This window comes from Nicotiana sylvestris, chromosome 7 (assembly GCF_000393655.2).
Source record: "Nicotiana sylvestris chromosome 7, ASM39365v2, whole genome shotgun sequence".
NCBI lineage: Eukaryota > Viridiplantae > Streptophyta > Magnoliopsida > Solanales > Solanaceae > Nicotiana > Nicotiana sylvestris.
Genome location: NC_091063.1, coordinates 167,765,134 through 167,786,058, shown reverse-complemented (window position 1 = coordinate 167,786,058; position 20,925 = coordinate 167,765,134). Strand labels below are relative to the sequence as shown.

Genomic DNA, 20,925 nt, shown 5'->3' with positions numbered 1-20,925 from the left:
AGTAGTGCTCTTTTTTTTTTTTTTTTCTAATTTCCTAACAAGCTATAACCGGTAAAATAAGAAATAGTTACGGTAAAGTACAACAACAAAGTATAATCCCATTAGTGGAGTGTCGGGTCTCCAAGAACTTCCAACCTTGCTCTTGGGTTGATTCGAACTCATAACCTCTTGGTTAGAAGTGAAGGTTGCTTACCATCAGAGCAACCCATCTTATCTAAGTTACGGTAAAATGTGTAATTAATTTTCACGGACAAGTTTAAGAGTAAAGGCACATGCTTTGAACATGGTATGGATATTTGGTCAACTAATAATTACTCCCTCCGATCCACAATAAGTGATCAATTTACTTTTTTATTTTGGTCCAAAATAAGTGTCCATTTATATAATCAAGAAAGAATTGAATTTGTTTTTACAAAATTACTCTTATATATATATCCTTAAGAAGTTTTCTTACTCCTCACATTAAATATTTAATTAAGGATAGTTTAGTCATACTAGGTATTTTTGTATAAAATTTAGTATTTTTTTAATGTGCGTGCCAAAAACAAATTGGTCACTTATTCTGGACCGGAGGGAGATTGAATTCTTTCTTGATTACATAATTGGACACTTATTTTAAACCAAAATAAAAAGGTAAATTGGTCACTTATTATGAACCGGAGGGAGTATTTTTTTAGTAGTCACACTAAATATATATGATTCAACTATCGAAAAAAAATAAGTTACGCCCAAAATTAGATGCATAACCCCTTTTATGATAAAATCTTATACAAATGCTTATAAAAATTTTTTATAAATATTAATTTGTGTAGAACTTATACAATACATAGGAAGTTAGTGATTTTGAAATACTAATGATGTATCGAAACTAAGTAAAAATATATTGAAGTGAAACGATCAAAAGATAAATTAAAATTAAAAATGGAAATTCATATAAAGTCCTAGTTGGCAATCCTATAAAGGTCAAGCAGCCTAATAGCATATTTGATCAAGCTTTTAAAATTAGTTTATCTTGATAAGTCTTTTTCAAAAAGACAAAATTATATAATAATGCATTTCATAAGTTGACTTTGCACTATTTTAGCCCAATTATAAGTTTGTAAATGTGTAACCAAATATCAATATATTTTCAAAGATTCCTCATTACAATAAGGTGTCAAGACAGTATGAGTTAGATTTTAGAGATAGAGGAAGAGCAGGACTCAGAATCCAGAGCTCAGTTAAGAACTTTCAGCTGACAATGGAGAAGAACGGAAGGCAGACAATTCTACAACTTGGTAGAGTGGGGAAAGCTAAGTGTGTGATGGACTACAGGTATCCATTGACAGGTTATCAAGCGTTTTGCATATGTTTGGCTTCTATTGATTCAAAGCTGTGCTGCACGCTGTAGATGGAATTTCTGGAGCCTTTTGTTGTTCAACCTCTGAACAGCAAGTCATTTAATTGACTAAGTGTTACTGTTCTGCAATTTTTTCTCTAAGACATCACCTGAAGTGGAATATAGGAATGTTGTGAACGCGATAGAAGTATCATTATTCGTTTACGGATTAGTTACCTCTTATAACAAAGGTTGATACCTTATTTATTTTAAATAAATATTCTTTTAAAAAATTATATTTCATAGCTACTTTTTGATTTTTTATAGCCAAATATCTATTTTTGGCACATCCTGCCCTTAAGCCATAAAATAACAACAACAACAACAACAACAACCCAGTGAGATCCCACATGTGGGGTCTGTGGAGGGTAGTGTGTACGCAGACCTTACCCCTACTCCGGAGGAGTAGAGAGGCTGTTTCCGGTAGACCCTCAGCACAAGAAGGAAAGAGACAATGTAACAGTAGCAGCAAAGGAATCCTAACATATAACACCAGCAACGCAATAACCAGAAAATAGAGAGCAAAATATTAACACTAAGCATCAAGAAAGGCACAATACTACATACGCAATGGAATAATATGTACACACAAGGCCGCTAGACATACTATAGCCTAACTTTCGACCCTAAAGAAGTATTAAGAACACAACTGGAGCCCCTAGCAGCCTAAAACAAGACACTATCACACTAGCCTCATGTCTCCTAACCTACAACTCTAGTGCTTGACCTCCACAACTTCTTATCAAGGGCCATGTCCTCGGAAATCTACATCTGCACCATGTCCTGCCTGATCATCTCTCCCCAATATTTCTTAGGTCGTCATCTACCTCTCCTCATACCCGTCAAGGCCAGTCGTTCACACATCATCACCGGTGCATTCAGGCTTCTTTTCTTCACGTGCCCGAATCATCTAAGCCTAGCTTCCCGCATCTTGTCTTCCATGGAAGTCATGCCCACCTTCCCCCAAATATCGTCATTCCTAATCTTATCTAGCTTAGTGTGTCCGCACATCCATCTCAACATCCTCATCTCTGCAACTTTCATCTTCTAGATATGAGAATTCTTCACTGGCCAACACTTTGCACCATACAACATGGTCGGCCTAACCACCGTTCTATAGAACTTTCCTTTAAGTTCCGGAGGTACCTTCCTGTCACACAGACCACCAGACGCTAGCCTCTATTTCATCCACCTCACTCTTATATGGTGCGTGACATCCTCGTCAATATCCTCATTCCCCTGTATAATCGACCCCAGGAACTTGAAGCTCACTTTCTTGGGGATGACTTGTGAGTCAAGCCTCACGTCCATGTCCACTTCACCCCGCACGCTGCTGAACTTGAACTCCACGTATTCAGTCTTAGTCCTGCTCAGCCTGAAACCTTTAGACTCAAGGGTTTGTCTCTAAACCTCCAACCTTCGTTAACACCGCTTCGCGTCTCATAAATCAGTACTATATCATCAGCGAATAACATACACCATAGCACATCCCCTTGGTATGGTGTGTCAGTGCGTCTATCGTCAGGGCAAATAAGAACGGGCTGATCGTAAATCCTTGGTGTAGCCCCATAACAATCGAAAAATGCTCCGAGTCTCCCCCTACTGTCCTAACCCGAGTCTTAGCTCCATCATACATATCCTTAATCACCCTAATATAAGCCACCGGAACACCTTTCACCTCCAGACATCTCCAAAGAACTTCCATAGGTACCTTATCATAAGCTTTCTCTAGGTCAATAAACACCATGTGCAAATCACTCCTCCTATCCCTGTACAGTTCCACCAACCTCCGAATAAGATGGATCGCTCCAAACTGATTCTCGAATATCGACACCAGCCTCCTCAACCTCGCTTTCACTACCCTCTCCCACACTTTCATGGTATGACTCAATAGCTTGATGCCCCTATAGTTGCTACAGTTCTGGATATCGCCTTTGTTCTTGTACAGTGGAATCATCGTACTCCACCTCCATTCCTCTGGCATCTTCTATTGGAATTTCATCTGGCCCTATCGCTCTGCCCCTGCTCATCTTACGCATAGCCCCGACAACCTCCTCGACTCTAATGCGCCTATAGTAGCTAAAATCTCGGTGACACTCGGAGTGCTCCAATTCCCCTAGCACAATGTCTCTCTTCCCTTCATCATTTAGCAGCTTATGGAAGTACGTCTGCCACCTCCGCTTAATTTGTGCGTCCTCTATTAACAATTGGCCTTCCTCGTCCTTGATGTACCTCACTTGGTCTAGATCCCGAGTCGTCTTCTCCCTTGCCTTGGCCAGCCGGAACAACTTCTTATCTCCGCCTTTTCCCCCTAATTCTTCGTATATGAGACCATATGTTGTACTCTTTGCTTCCATGACCGCTAACTTTGCCACCTTCTTAGTTTCCTTATAACTTACTATGTTCCTCTGCCTATCCTCCTCGTCCGTACTTTCCACTAACCGTCAATACACCGCTTTCTTTTCCTCCACCTTACCCTGGACCTCGGCGTTCCACCACCAGTCACCCTTATGCCCGCCCGAGTAACCCTTCGAAACCCCTAGTACCTCTTGTGCCGCCTTCTTAATATTGTTCGCCGTTATCGTCCACATACCGCTAGCTTCCCCACTACTTCTCCAGGCCCCCATAGCCAATAGCCTCCTCCCCAGCTCGTGAGCTTTCACCTTCGTCAAGGCACCCCACCTAATCATCGGGCTACCCCAAACCACCCTCCTCTTCCTCCTTATCGGGATGCTGACGTCCACCACCAAGAGCCAATGTTGGGTTGCGAGTGACTCACTCGGGATAACCTTACAATCCTTGCACAACCATCTATCAAACTTCCTTAGGATCAGATAATCAATCTAAGTCTTAGCCAGCGTACTCTGAAAAGTAACCAAATGCTCCTCCCTCTTCAGGAACATAAAGTTCGCAATCACCAACTCAAAAGCCTTAGCAAAATCCAATAGAGAAGTTCCACCTCCATTCCTAACCCCAAAGCCACAACCGCCATGCACCTCGCCATAACTACTGGCAAACGCGCTAAATGCCCGTTGAAATCCCCTCCTATAAATAACTTCTTCGTGGGTGGAATACCACGCACCACTTCATCCAAACCCTCCTAAAAATACCTTTTAACCTCTTCATCCAAACCCGCTTGGGACGCGTATGCGTTAATGACATTTTGAGTGAGCCCTTCAAACACTAACTTAATAAACATTAATCTATCACTCACCCGCCTAACCTCAGCCATCGACTCCCTAAGATCCATGTCTACCAGAATACCCACTCCGTTCTTACCCTTCGAGCGTCCAGAGTACCACAGTTTAAACCCATCTACATTCCTCGCCTTCGATCCTTTCCACTTAGTCTCCTGAACACATGCTATAAACTAAGTTTTGTATTATTTTCTCTCTCATATCCCCTCAAATTTATCCTATCCTCTACCTCATATCTCTCTATTTGCATTGACTTTCTGTTACACGCCCTAAAAGGCAGATGCAAAAAATGTATTCATCTGCGTATCTTCATAGGATTGTTTTTTGGGGATTGCACTATATATTTGGCCTTGACTGCATTACTGGTTCTTGAGAGCAGACTGAAGGAATGAAAAAGTATTGATGAAGCCAACACCATATTCTTTATGGTCAAGATGTGAGATCAATTTTCCGCTGGGACTTGGTGTGATATGTAAACAATTGGGTGCTATTATATTCATATGTTTTTTAATGGTTGAAAATTTTGTAGCTAATATTATTTTTTTATTGAACAAAGACGACGGAGTTCGGGGCTGAGCAACTTGAATTTTCTGTTAATATATTCAATGTACCTCGCTGTATTTCATTATCTTTATTTATCATTGTATTTCAATGTATCTCGTTGTATTCTATGTATTTTATTATATTCATTGTCTTTTTTTATTGTATTTCAATGTATCCCGTTGTATTCTATGTGTTTCATTGTATTCACTGTCTCGCTATATTCCATGAATATATTCATATATTTTTTTTAATTAATATAATTTATGTATTCAGATGTATTATATAATTACTCTGAAGATTGCTATGTTTTTGGGTATTTTTTGGTTGAGAATCTTTTTTATAACTAGAAATACAAAATTTGTGTGTTATAATTGAGTTTGTTGAGTTATATTAGGAGTCTATTATGTTAATTGATTCACTTTCCATTTAAAAACAGTGTAATCCCCTGTTTCACGCCGTGAATACAGTCGATACAATAATTTGTCTAGCTGTAATCCCATATTTCACACCATGAATACAATCAAATACACTCGAATACAAAAATCTGTCTAGCTGTAATCTCCTAATTTACGCCTAGAAATGTTGTTGTATTCATGAATACAATAGCTTAAATACATCGGATACATTTTAAAAAATCTAAAAACATAACTATAGAAAATAATATATGTCACACCTCCTTTTTCCTATACCCGAAAGGGTATAAGGGAGTTTTTTCCAATTTAAGTGACAATCGAAACAAGATTATTTATTTAAGATTAAGAGTCACCACTTGGGATAGTTTATGGTGTCCCAAGTCACCAGTTTTAAATCCCGAATCGAGGAAAGATTGACTCTGTTTTACAGTCCGCGAACACAAAAATTCGGGTAAGGAATTCTGTTAACCCGGGAGAAGGTGTTAGACATTTTCGGGTTCCGCGGTTTTAGAACGGTCGCTCAACTATTATTATTGGCCTATTTATCTAATTTTAAAACATCTTTGAAACATATGTGCATTTTTATTCCTTTTAAACTGCTTTTAATAATTCAATTATTATACAACTAATTATTTGATTACACATTGCGAATCATGTCACGAGAACCGTACCCACGATCCACAATGTATTTATTTATTTAACAAGATCGAATTTTGGTCGGGTCACATAAATGTACCCCCGAATTATAGAAATTAAAGCATCACAACTACGTCACGGGAACCGTACCCGTAGCTATGACAATTATTCAATTAAACGCGCCTAAAGCAAACAACAAGAGTGCAAAGTATTTTCTAAACTAATTTTGTATTTATGTAAGGGCCATATGTTATGGATTTTATTTGTGTATAGCACACCTCAAATTATCTTAAAGAAAAGGTTTGTATATTTTTTTTGAAGGCAAACTAAAGATATTCCTATTTATATCTGATTTAAAAAATCAAGTATCACAACCACGTCACGGGAACCGTACCCATAGTTGTAATAGTTTAAATACGTGCCTAAAACAAACTACGAGATTCATTTTTTTTTATCCAAGTTATAAATATGAGGGCCATAGGTTATATGATTCAAATGTATGAATGGCACACCTCAAAATTAAATGAACTACAGATATTCTTATTAAAACTAATTTGAAATTATGTGTCACAACTACGTCACGGGAACCGTACCTGTAGCTATGACAATTTATTACAGTACGCCTAAAGCAAGCTATGATATTTATGAATTATTTTCTTACTTTGAGATAATTGCCAGCCATCAGTAGGATACTTCTTGATAAGCGCATATTCCATAAACCCCAAATATAGTTCAAGCCTTTTGCATCAGCAGTATTCTCCTTCCTTAACAGTTATTTCAACACAAAAGGAAAAATGTTCACAAAGTTGCATCAACACAGAAAAAGTGAGTTGGCCAATGGGGAGGAGGGTACGAAAAGGAGGACTTATCAGATAGAAAAGAAAATAAAGTTAACATTGAATTGTACAAGTAGCCTACAAGAAACATAAATAATATTTATGAATATAAGCCCTGCACATGCCCTTCACTTCCTAAGTTTCAACCAAGTTCCAAAATGTTCCACTATTTCAAAAGTATAATTTGAAAAATAAGGAGAAACATATAACTCATTAAGTATACAGACCAGCTAAAAACTCATTAAAAATTTCAACATATTCGCAGCTATCATAAATTTAGCGATACAACATGAACTCTTGACAATCACCAATAGATGCACCAGTTATTAAATTCCAACTAACAGTAGTAAGTTTAAACGAGCCTCTGTCTAACTTATCGAGGACCAAACGAAACAGAACTCAAAGGGAGATCACAGAACATCTATCGCAGCCATGAATGAACTCATTAACAGCTTACACATCCAAAACAAACGATCAGAATGGAAAGCTCTTCTCAAAGTTCATAGAAATAAGGTAGTTCAAACCTGGGCATTCCTTGTCCACCACATCCCAAAGAAACATGTGAAAGTTATCAAGCAGTTTGTAACACAAGAAAATGAGTGTGATTTCTAAAGGATGAAACTAGCTAAATATTGTTGTCGACCAACTAACAAAGCAGAATAGGACACACGATCATGTTGCCAATTAACTATGATTTCTAAGCTTAAGATATGCACCCCAAACCTTTACAATCTCAAAGGAGAAAGAAAACAGAATGCCAAAGAACTAGTGACAAAAGCAGCAAATTTACCATTCCTAAACATGGAGGTCACAATGCAGAGTTTGGCTCCCTCAAACTGTACAATAACTCCCTAGCCAGTACAGAACTTCTAACCCAGCTAATGCTACCACAACAGATGCAAAACTATAACTCAAGCTAGCATAAATCGCAATTGAAACTAATCAGAAATGCAGCAAACTGGACAGAAACATGTACAAATTAAAGGAACTGAACTTGCAAAATTTCCTTAATACACTTTAGGTCATAGCCCATCGAATCAACTTCATACAATTCTCAGTCAACAACACTCCAAATCAGTCCCCATTTGAATTCACATTTCCATAAAAAACCTAACCACTCAAACAACCATGTTCAAACTCATAAAATCAACTTAAAGCTCAACCAAGCTTCCCAAAATTGTCAATGATGTTAATTTTTTCTTCTTAGGTATCCAGAAATTGATTCATACAAACAAAACATTTCAGCTCCCACGAAATAGAAAAATAGAAGAGTTTGGAGATGAACCTAAAAATGAATTTTCGATTAATGCTATTTAATGATTACAACGATTCTCAGAGGAAGCGAGTCCAAACAGAAATTACACGAACTCACGAACTAACAGCTAAACGAACAGCGTTGGAGAAGCTCAAAACCAACAGCACTCAGTTGACTTCCCTTAACTCAAAATGAAATCCAGAAAACGAACTCAGCCTTCGAGCTCAATCCAAACTCATCATGAAAGTGAAAATTTCTGAACTTCAAGATGAAGAGAACAAAAGGGCTAAGATTAAACAAAACGAAAACGATTTTTTTTTTGTATTTTTCTATTGTAACTGGAATTAAACCAAGATGGTTTCAGATGAATAAAATAGAAAAGAGGCTTTCTTAAAACCCTAATTTCCAAGTGACCTCTGCTTCTCCCGAAAATTCCTTAGAATCTCCCCCTTTACAAAATCGGATCCGACCCTTTTTGAAAATGAGCACATGATGAATGTGGGGCTCAGATTGAATGAAATCAATCCAACTCCTCACACTCATCCAAATCGTCCTCCAGAACCTTCCAATTGCATGATATAACTCAAAATCTGGCGAGTGAGGGGGGGGAATCTTTGGTGTCAGAAATCGTTACACCTATGTGGCAAGATGAGAGAAGGGGGGAGCGCATGAGGTGAGTTAGGGGTGAACTCGAGCGAGTTTAGGGTGAGGCAGAGGTGAGATTTGGGTGAAAGAGAAGATGAACAGTGAGGGCGCCGCTTTGGGTCTGTTATGATTTAGGGTTTCTTTTGTTTTGTGTTATAAGTGTTTGGGGATGGTTCGGGTTTGGGCCAGACCGGGCGGGTGAGTGTATTTGGGCTGGGGACGTTTGGACGACTGGGGTGGGATTTGGGCTCAACAATCAGTTGGCTCGATTGGGTTTAAAACAACCCTTTCACTTTCCCCTTTTCTTTTTTTTCTTTAATTAATTAAAACCTAAATTAGATTCCTAAATTAATCTAAACTATAAAATTGAGATAATTATCTAACTATAATAATTAAAAAAATACTTAGTCCAAAATTAAAAAGAAAAATCAATAGACTAAAATTAAAAGGTGTAAAATGAGCTATTTTTGTGATTTTCGTGTTTTAATAAAAGAAATAATTACTAATTAATTCCAAAAAGTATAAAATCAAACCTAAATTCAATGCATGGTGTTTTTTGTATTTTTATTTATTTTTAATGGAAATTAAATATGCACAAAAATGCAAATAATTAATAAAATTCTACAAAAAGTCCTATAAAATTGCAAAAATTGGAAAAAAAATTATTTTCTTATATTTTATAGGAGTAATTCATAGAGGGCAAAAATCACGTGCTCACAGCTGCCCCTCTTTGCTTGGAAACACGAAGAGTTTTTGTGGAAAGATAAAGTGAGCAGATACGAGCGATTTTTGCCCGTTTGAATACTCTGTGGGAAGCATTTTTGAAAGATTTGATCGCACCTTGATTCCGAGGTTGTCTACATATCCTTGGCTATAAAGGAATTAGGTTATTGTAGTTCAGGAAGTTTTGGTAGCTGGGACTACCGGAAAGCTGTGATTTCATTGTTGTTGCTGCTGCTACTGCTTGCTAAACTCCTTATTATACCAAGACAAAATAAAAGAAGCTAGACTAAACTATGATATATGAATTACAAGAATCCTATCTATATCTTCAAACTTGATCTCGCATTTTCTACCACTCTGCCGCCTTGTACTCTTCAGGTGAGCTTCCTTTGTTGCTGACTTGAATTGCATTCTGAAGTGAATTCCCTTATTCTCTAGGTGGCGCCTGATTGCCAACATTTGAACGGTATTCCCTTGTTCTCCAGGCGGGCGCCTGATTACCAAAACTTGAATTGTATTCCCTTTGTTACCTTAAACTGTTTTCCCTTGAAACCTTTGTTGTCTTCCTTTAAACCTTGAACTGTATTCCCTTGCTCTCCAAGTGGGCGCCTGATTGCCAAAACTTTAACTGTATTCCCTTGCTCTCCAGGTGGGCGCCTGATTGCCAAAACTTTAACTGTATTCCCTTGCTCTCCAGGTGGGCGCCTGATTTCCAACACTTGCATTGTTTTTTCCTTGAGACTTCAACTGCTTCACCTTGTTCTCCAGGTGGGTGTCTGATTTCCAACGCTTGCCCTGCTTTTCCCTTGAAACTTGACTTGTTTCCCTTGTTCTCCAGGTGGGCTCCTGATTACTGACCTTGAACCATCTTCCTTTGAACATTGCCGCTTTCCCCTTTGTTATCTAGGTGGGTGCCTGATTTCCAATACTTGAATTGTATTCCTTTCCTCTAAAACATGAATTGTTTTCCCTTGTTTTTCAGGTAGGCTCTTAATTGCAGACACTCGAACCATCTTCTCTTGATACTTGGGACTGTTTTCCTTAGAACTTGCACCATTTTCCCTTGCTCTCTAGGTGGGCGCCTGATTGTTGAACGCACACCATTCTCCTTTGAGATTGGAGTTGTTCTCCCTTGTTCTCCAGGTGGGTGCCTGATTTCTGAGCCTGACCCGCTTTCCTTTGAACTTGTGCCATCCTCCCTTTGTTCTCCAGGTGGGTGCCTGATTGTTGAACCTGAATTGTCCTTTCTTGAAACTGCTTTTCTTTGAACTATCCCTTATTTCTCCAGGTGGGTGCCTGATTGCTTGAACATGAACTGCTTTCTATTCTTGAAACTCGTGTTGTCTTCCCTTGTTCTCCAGGTGGGCACCTGATTCAACAAAACAGACAAAACAAACGAAATTTTTCTGCCCCAGTTTGGCAGCTGGGCACATCTGGGAGTGTTAATTGAATCATGTTACCCAATATCTCTAAGAATTTAAAACTAAATTCTATTATCCAGGAGGCTCCTGAAAATTGAAATCAAATCTCATCTTAAGAGCGAAAACTTCAGAGCTAAATCCAACTTCTTAAAGGTGAGACTTATGCTAAATCTTGTTATCTAATGGAGGTCTTAAAACTAAGTCCCATTATTCAGGAGGGTCCTGAGAATTTCCAATAGAAACTCATCCTAAGAATTAACTTCAAAACCAACTTATATTTCCTCAAAGTAGAGCTTATGCTAGATCCTGTTACTCATGAATGTTTTGAATTTTAACTAAGTCCCATTGTCCAGGAGGGTCCTGAGAACTTCAAAGTAAATCCCATTATCCAGGCAGGTCCTGAGAATTTACGGTCAAAACTGTCTGATACATGCTTTCCTTACGAAGGATTTCTCCGGAACAAACGAGATTTCCTACCACTGTTTTAATCAAAGAAAACTTTGTCAGTTTGCAAAACGTGGTGGTTAGTTTGTGGCATTCTTGCTGAAGGTGGCCTTTCACTACCATGTTTGCTTTGACCGGCTGCCTTGAACTGGCCAAGAATTGTTTGCCTTTTTGACTGAATTTCAACCACAGGACTCTGAATGACCCGAATGCTCTGCACCCAACCCATTGTTTTACATTTTTGTCCTTCCAATTTGAACCTCCGTGTCTTCCACAAAATTCACAAATCACTCAATCGCTTGAACTTTCATTAACACCTTATTTCCACTTTTGCATCCTGCTATTTCTGGTATGCTTTGGCCGCACTTTGCTTTGTGCAATTTGGAAGTTGGTAGTAAGCTTTAAAATCCTTTCTCACTTGCTTAAACAAGGCTGATATTGGACAAACCTCAAATAAATAACCCCAAAAGAAATAAAATGCAATGACTTTGAGAGTTAGGAATTAAAAAAAATCCAAAAATTGGATGACTGTTTGAGGGAGAAAAGGAAATGAGACTTATCTGAGTGAAGCAGCTGGCACCAATGATCATGACATGCATTTTGGATTAATCAACCCAACCTATTCTACCAATCACCTTTCAGTTGTCATACTTTATGCCCCAGGATCTCCATAACCTAATTTCTTCGCCAAATCACTAACCTTGTTTGGCCTGCGGTGCCCTGAAGGGTTTTCACCAATAAACCTCTCTCATTTGTTCATCTCTCAACTCACCGTCACCTTACAGTGCCCATGAGGGTTTTCACTAATAAGACTCTCTCATTTTTTTAATTTCTCTCCGCTTTCCATCGCCTTGCGGTGCCCGTGAGGGTTTCACCAATAAGACTCTCTCATTTTTTATTTTTCCTGCTTAGACTGAAGTGTTGCCCCTGATATGAATCACACCTCTACTTGCTCGACTTGGCATCTCTCGAAGACTAATCAGAAGGTCTTTTTTTGGACCATAATGTGCGCTTTTGGATAGGGTTAGAAAGAAAGGGTGTCACAAAGGCTCAAAACAGCTTGAATGGGTTCAAAATTACAACTTTTGGAATCAGCTCTCTAACAACCACAACTTATGTCCTAGTTTCTTTGCTTGGGGACTTTTGCATTTTTATTTTGATGAGACCGAACCGTGAGGATGTATCCTTAAAAGGAATCAGGTCAAACGTAGTTCATGACATATGAATTGCTTTGTGTGATGACCCGGCCAGTCATCTCATGATTTACCGCTCTGTTTCCCCCATTTCAGCTTCTTTATGCTTCATTATCCGTGTTTTTGTGGTATCGGGTTGGGCGGATTGAGTCCGGAATGAGTTTGGTGAAATTTGAGACACTTAGTCTCTTTTAAGAAGGCTTAAGTTGAAAAAGTCAATCGGATATTGACTTATGTGTTAGAAAGCTCGGAAGTGAGTTTCGATGGTTCGGTTAGCTTCGGGAGGTGATTTGTAACTTAGGAGCGCGATCGGAATGGGTTTTGGAGTTGTAGAGAAGATTTAGACTTAAATTGGCGAAATTGATATTTTGGCGGTTCCGGTTGATAGGCGGAATTTGATATAGGGGTTGGAATGGAATTCCGAGAGTGACAGTAGCTTCGTTGTGTCATTTGGGATGTGTATGCAAAATTTTAGGTCATTCGGATGAGATTTGATAGACCTTTTGATTGAAAGCATAATTTAAGAGTTCTTAGAGTTCTTAGGCTTGAATCCTATGTTAAATTGGTGATTGATGTTGTTGTGAGCGTTCTGAAGTTTTAAACAAGTTTGAACGATGTCATGGGGTGTGTTGGTAAAATTGGTTTGATGTTCTGGGAGTTCCGGGTAGGTTCCAGGATGTTTTAGGCCGAAAATCATAGCTGTAGCAGGTCCATAAGGGTTGCAGGCCTCGGAACCCACTCGCGTGGTCCGCACAAAAAGAAGTGCGGCCGCGGTATGTGTTGTGCGGACTGCACAAAATGAAGTGCGGCCGCAGTAGGTGTTGTGCGGACCGTACAAAATGCAGTGCGGCCGCGGTGGGGAACATTTCACTGGTCCTACTTCAGAAGTTCATATCTTTTGATCTACAAGGAATTTTGAGATGATTCAAAAATAAAAGTTGTATACATTTGTGTCTATTTTCCAGAACAGTAAAGATATCACAGTTTGGACATCTGTAGCAAAATTTCTAGCCAAAATACTAAAGCCTATCACTGTAGAGGTAAACCTGTGCGGCCGCGGTCATTTTTGTGCGGACCGCACTAGTTTTGTGCGGACCGCGGTCGATTTTGTGTGGTCCGTGGAGGTGAAAATCTGTGGGGTACTCTATAAATATAAGGTTTTGAGTTTTATTTGATATTTTGACCTAAAGAGCTCGGATTTTGGCGATATTTCGAAGGTTTTTCAAAAAATTCATCGGGGTAAGTGATTCTAACTCAGATTTGGCTAAAGTACATGAATCTATCATTGAATTCATCATTTAATTCATGATTTGGGATGAAATTTGGGAAGAAAATTGTGAAATCATTCAAAAATGTAAAATGATGATTTGAAGGACCAAATGGTATCAGAATTGAATAATTTTCGTATGGTTAGACTCGTGAGAGTATAAGGATTCTAGTTTTGTAAATTTTGTCAAATTCCAAAATGTGGGCCCGGGGGTCGGGTTTGACCAATTTCTGGAATTTTGTGGTAATTCAATTGTTCTCTCTTGGGCTTTGTTCCCTTAGCATATTGTGACGTATTCGTTCTGATTTTGGATAGATTTGACGTGTGTGGAGGCCGATTCGAGGGGCAAAGGCATCGCAAGTTAGAGATTTAGCCGGTTCGAGGTGAGTAATGATTGTAAATGATGTCCTGGGGGTTTGAAACCCCGGATTTGCACATCGTAGTGCTATATTGAGGTGAGACACACACTTGATGACGAGCGTGGGGTCATGCACTATTGGGGATTGTGACTTGGTCCATCCCGATTGATGATTTTACCGCGTATTTGACTGAAACTTATTTGTTATCATCATGATTTGGGTTGATTGCCATATTTGGGCGTTGTGCCAACTATTTGAACCCTTCGGGAATTTTCATTACTATTTCCTCATTGTTTTGACTTATTACTTGAACTCAGTCATGTTATTTTCCACTGTTTTACTACTCAGCCATTTTACTCAGTTTTGAAACGTAAATGATAATTTTAAATGATGTTTTGGGCTGAGAAATATTGTTTTACTATTGCCCGAGGGGCTTGTGATGATTTTTGGACTGAGTAAGGCCGAGGGCCTAGTTGTGAGGATACATTGATACTGATATGAGGCCGAGGGCCTGAGATACATAAATATGCCACGAGATGTCTTGATTGATATGACGCTGAGGGCCTAGATTTGATGCCACGAGATGGTTTGATATTGCGCTTGGGTCGTAAGGGTCCCCTCCCAGAGTTTGCACACCCCCAGTGAGCGCGGGTACCCATTGTGATGTGAGATTGAGCCCGAGGGGCGAAAATTGTTGATGTTGTGCCCGAGGGGCGAACTTATATGTGTTTACTTTATCATAATTGTCTGTCAATTACATGTTTATTTGTTGTAGAAGTACTCTATTTTGCTTTTCATTGGTTTACTGCTTACAAATTACCTATTTAATTGCTTCATTATAGAATACCCTATGTATACGTATTTTCTTACTTTCAGTCATTATTTATCTTTATTACTCACTGAGTTGGAGTACTAACTTTACTCCTTGCACCCTGTGTGCAGATTCAGGCGTCGCAGTACCGCTCTTGAGTGCTGATTCCTCTAGTTCCAGGCGGTTTTTCGGAGACTACAAGGTAGCTATTGACGTCCGCAGCCCTGTGTCTCTACTTCTCTATCATATCTGTTTCCTTTCAAACACTTTTAGTAGTTTATGACTTTAGCAAACTAGTATTATGGTTTAGAGATGCTCGTGACTTGTGACACCCCGGTTAGGGCTGTGTCGGGTTGGACTTTTCGCATTGTTATCGATATTTCCGCTATTTAGTATTGTTTAAATCATGTTTAGACTATCTTTATGCTGATTAACTGCTTTAAAGTTGAGTTGGGTTGAACTGACTAGCCTTGTTTTCACGAGAGGCGTCATTACGACCGAGTTCGGGGTTAGGGTCGTGACACTTTGTTGTTGTTACTTTTCTCTTTTTCTTTTCTTTCTCTATTTTTCCTTTTCTTTTCTTTTTTTTTCTTTTCTTTTTTTTTTCCTTTTTCTTTTTTTTTTCTTTTTTTTCATTCTTTTCTTTTCTTTTATCTTCTTCTCCCTTTTTTTAAATTACCTTGTGTGTTCTTGTTTCTGAATTTTGCTACTGATTCCGAAAGAGGGGTATGAAAGGAAATAAATAAGGCTCAGAGGGATAACAAAGGGTAAAGTGTTTAGATAGTAGAATAAAATGCCTTCGTCATTCCAATCTTCAAAACATGCCAAGTACAAACAAACACAATTTAAACCAAAGAAATCATATATAATATCTTTTGACTGCATCAGAATTGATAGCCATATCTACACATTTGCCTTCTATATCTGTAAAATACAAAGCACCATTGGACAACACTCTCATTACGATGAACGGCCCTTGCCAATTTGGGGCGAACTTGCCTTTCGCTTCAGCCTAATGTGGAAGGATGCATTTCAATACTTGTTGACCTACTTCAAATTTTCGCGGACGCACCTTCTTGTTGTGCTCTTGCCATTCTCTTTTGATACAACTGGTCATGACACACTGCTGTCAATCTTTTCTCATCAATCAAACTCAATTGCTCCAAACAGGTTTTTACCTACTCATCATCATCAATTTCGGCCTCAGCAATAATCCGAAGGGATGGGATTTCAACTTCCGCGGGTATCACTGCCTCAGTGCCATATACCAACAAATAAGGAGTTGCACACACTGAAGCGCAAACAGTAGTGCGATAACCCAACAGAGCAAAGGGCAACTTCTCATGCCATTGCCTGGAACCTTGCACCATTTTCCGCAATATCTTTTTTATGTTCTTGTTGGCTACCTCGACTGCTCTATTCGCCTTGGGGCGGTATGGGGTGGAATGGCGATGCGTAATCTTGAACTGTTGACATACCTCTTTCATCAGATGACTGATAAGATTAGCACTGTTATCTGTGATGATCACCTTTGGGATTCCGAACCGACAAATGATATTTGCATGCACAAAATTGACCACTGCCTTTTTGGTCACAGATTTGAAAGTTTTAGCTTCAACACATGTAGTGAAATAATCAATGGCCACCAGAATGAACCTATGCCCATTGGATGCTGCTGGATCAATTGGTTTAATAACATCCATGCCCCAGGCAACAAAGGACCATGGTGCGGACATTTTGTGCAATTCAGATGGTGGAGAATGAATCAAGTTTGCGTGTACTTGGCAATGATGACATTTGCGCACAAAATTGATGCAATCTCGCTCTATGATTAGCCAGTAATAACCTGCTCGGATAATTTTTTTTCTATACCATATCCGCTCATATGCGACCCGCAAATTCCGAAATGTACCTCAGTCATGATAGTCGTGTCTTGCTTAGCATCGATGCATCTTAACAACCCAAGATCTGGAGTTCTTTTATACAAGACTGCCCCCTCAAGAAAAATCCACTAGCCAAACGCCGAATTGTACTCTTTTGATCACCTGTGGCTTGTACCGAATATACCCTCATTCTGATATTCTCCCTAATGTCATGGAACCACGGTTCACCATCGAGTTCTTCCTCAACCATATTATAGTAGGCATGCTGATCACGAACTTGAATATGTAGAGGGTCAACATAAGCTTTGTCCGGATAGTGCAACATTGATGACAAAGTGGCCAAAGCATCGGCAACCTCATTATGAATCCTTGGAATATGCCTGAATTCTATTGATCGAAATCGTTGATAAAGATCACACAGACATTGTCGATACGGTATATGCTTTAAATCCAGTGTCTCCCATTCTCCTTGAATCTGGCGCACCAGAAGGTCCGAGTCTCCCAAGACCAAGACTTCCTTTCTGGATTCCCATATCTACAGCTAGCCTTAAACCCAAGATGCATGCCTCGTACTCAACCATGTTGTTGGTATAATAGAAACGAAGTTGAGCCGTAATAAGGTAGTGATTCCCTGTTTTAGAAATAAGCACTGCCCCTATCCCGACTCCTTTCATGTTAGCAGCTCTATCAAAGAAAAGTTTCCAACCTGCTCTATCTCATTGATATGCATCACCTCCTCATCGGAAAAATAAGTTCTCAATGGTTCATATTCTTCATCGACTGGGTTCTCTGCCAAATGATCAGCCAATGCTTAGGCTTTCATCGTGATCCGAGTCACATATACGATGTCAAACTCTGTAAGTAAGATCTGCCACTTTGCGAGCCTTCTTGTGGGCATGTGCTTCTGAAAGATATACTTCAAAGGATCCATGCGAGAAATGAGGTAAGTGGTGTAGGACGACAAATAATGCTTCAACTTCTGTGCTACCCAAGTGAGGGCGCAACATGTCCTCTCAAGGGGAGTATACTTAACCTCATAAGATGTAAAATTCTTGTTGAGATAGTAAATGGCTTGCTCTTTCCTGCTAGTGATGTCATGTTGACCCAACACATAACCAAATGAATTATCCAAGACTGTTAAATACAGAATTAAAGGCCTCACAGGTTCCAGCGGGACCAACACAGGTGGGTTCAATAAATACTCTTTGATCCTATCGAATGCTTCCTGGCACTCATCGGTCCATTTGACCGTAACATCTCTTTAGCAGCTTAAAGATGGGCTCACAAGTTGTCGTGAGCTAAGCAATAAACATGTTGATGTAGTTCAGCCTCCCTAGCAGACTCATCACCTCAGTCTTGTTCTTTGGCGGTGGTAACTCCTGGATAGCATTGATCTTTGACGGATCCAATTCAATTCCCCTTCGACTGACTATGAATCCCAACAATTTCCCCGATGGAACACCAAACACACACTTTGCAGGGTTGAGTTTGAGATTGTACCTGCGGAGCCTCTGAAAAAACTTTCTCAAATCTCGGACGTGGTCAGACTGCTTCCTGGACTTTATGATCACATCATCCACGTAAACCTCGATATCCTTGTGTATCATATCATGGAATATGGTTGTCATTGCCCTCATGTAAGTTTCCCAAGTATTTTTCAAACCAAAAGGCATGACCCGATAGCAGTATGCTCCCCACGGCATGATGAATGTCGTCTTCTCTGCATCTTCCTCATCCATTAAAATCTGATGATACCCCGTATAGCATTCCACAAAAGACCCAATCTCATGCTTGGCACAATTATCAATCAAAATATGGATATTTGGCAGTGGGAAATTGTCCTTTTGACTTGCCTTGTTGAGATCACCGTAATCAACACACACTCTGGTCTTACCGTCTTTCTTTGGCATAGGCACGACGTCGGCTAACCATGTGGGATACCGCATGACTCGAATGACCTTTGCATCAAGCTGCTTTGTGACTTCTTCTTTAATCTTCACACTCATGTCAGTTTTGTACTTTCTCAACTTCTACTTAACGGGGGGAAATGCTGGATCAATAGGCAATTTGTGGACCACCAAATCGGTAGTCAAGCCTGGCATGTCATCATACGACTATGCAAAAATATCCTTATACTCAAACAATGCTTTAATTATTTCTTCCCTGATTTACGGTTCAAGATGGACACTTATCTTAGTTTCTATGACATTATCTAGATCCCCTAGATTGATTACTTCCATTTCATTTAGATTAGGATTGGGTTTTTCTTCAAAATGACTTAGTTCCTTACTAATTTCTTCAAAGGCCTCATCCTCATCATATTATGATTCATCATCGCACTCTATCTTTTGGATTATTATTTTAGAATTAGATTGACTTTTAAGACTGGGCTGAAGAATCCTCATGCATGTCATGTCATTGAAACCAGCATAAAAAGAACTATATAGAAAAGAAAAGAAAAGAAAAATAAAACTATCAGGAATGATGGAAAAATGGAGATTGCATTTCATTGAAAATAAAGGACAACAAGGTTTGTACATCAACAAGCGAAAAAATAAAAATCTGGGTCACAACCCTGGAATGATCCAAATAGAAAGGAAAACAAAACAAACTACCAAGACTCCTTTCGAGTAGGGAGAGGAGTAGCCTTCCAATTGTTAAGCTTTACATTCGGCCCGACAAACTGCCTCTCTACTTTGCTAGAACCTTCTCCAACTTCTACCATATTCACATCATCAAACAACCTATGGAACCTTTCCATTAACTCCTCATCAATATCAACCACAAAACTTGGAACTGTCGTCACTGGGCGTTTCCTGGCACCTGGCTTGACAAAAGACTTGGAAAAACGTGGGACATGCTTCGGAAGTGCCCACGCCTTCTGTTTCAACCTTTTAGCCCTTTTCACATCTGCCGTTGTGGGTTTGAATCCAAGACCGAACGTGCCCAAGTTTTCAGGGAGGGACACTGGCTGTATGATACCCTGCAAGGATGCACCCAGACCTTTACCTGGCACAAAGCCATTTTTCAGCATTTTAGAAGCCACCATGACGGATGTAGAGGCTATCTTTGGAGTTGGAACACATTTCCCTTCTGGAACCTTCTCGACTGGCACTGTTTCAAAAACTTGATAGACCCAAGTCCCTTTGTCATCTTCAGCCTCAATAAACGGGACGGAGGCATCACTATGAGCACACAAATTCTCATCACTATGCACGACAATCTCCTGTCTATCCCACTTAAACTTGACCATCTGGTGCAAAGTAGACGGGACCGCTTTGGCGGCATGAATCCAAGGTCAACCTAACAGCAAATTGTAAGAGACGGCTACGTCCAGTACCTGGAATTCCATGGTGAATTCCACTGGTCCTATTGTCAAATCAAGCAATATATCACCAACCGAGTCTTTCCCTCCACCATCAAAACCTCGAACGCAGATGTTGTTCTTGTGAATCCTCTCATCATTAACTTTCAAATTGTTCAGAGTAGAGATAGGGCAAATGTTTGTACTGGAACCATTGTCGACTAACACCCTGGTGACCACAGAATCTTCATATTCTACGGTAAGATAAAGAGCTTTGTTGTGTTCAGTACCTTCCACTGGCAACTCGTCATCAGAGAAGGTGACCCTGTTCACCTCAAATATTTTGTTGGCGATTTTCTCTAGATGGTTCACTGAAATTTTGTCGGGGACATGAGCTTCGTTCAGAATTTTCATCAGGGCCCGACAATGCTTGTCTGAATGGATCAGCAATGATAGCAAGGAAATCTAAGCAGGCGTCTTTCTCAGCTGCTCCACGATGGAATAATCTTGTACCTTCATTTTTCTCAGAAACTCCTCCGCCTCTTCTCCAGTGACTGCTTTTTTTACTAGAACTGGGTTATCTCTGGACGTTTTAGCTTTCCTTAACTCTTCCGAGG

The 20,925-nt window shown here is 39.6% G+C and overlaps 2 protein-coding genes across 2 annotated transcripts; both read right to left on the bottom strand.

The window, feature by feature from the left end:
* Positions 1–3,291: 3,291 nt before the first annotated feature.
* LOC138874103 (uncharacterized) lies at positions 3,292–3,735 on the bottom strand. The gene has a single exon (XM_070152607.1). It carries the CDS (start codon positions 3,733–3,735, stop codon positions 3,292–3,294), a length of 444 nt encoding a protein of 147 aa, XP_070008708.1.
* Positions 3,736–17,074: 13,339 nt separating this feature from the next.
* LOC138874102 (uncharacterized) lies at positions 17,075–19,010 on the bottom strand. The gene is made up of 2 exons (XM_070152606.1): positions 18,899–19,010; positions 17,075–17,391 (listed from the first exon to the last, which is right to left on the bottom strand). The coding sequence occupies exons 1-2, from the start codon at positions 19,008–19,010 to the stop codon at positions 17,075–17,077; spliced, it is 429 nt and encodes a 142-aa protein (XP_070008707.1).
* Between the last annotated feature and the right edge of the window lie 1,915 nt (positions 19,011–20,925).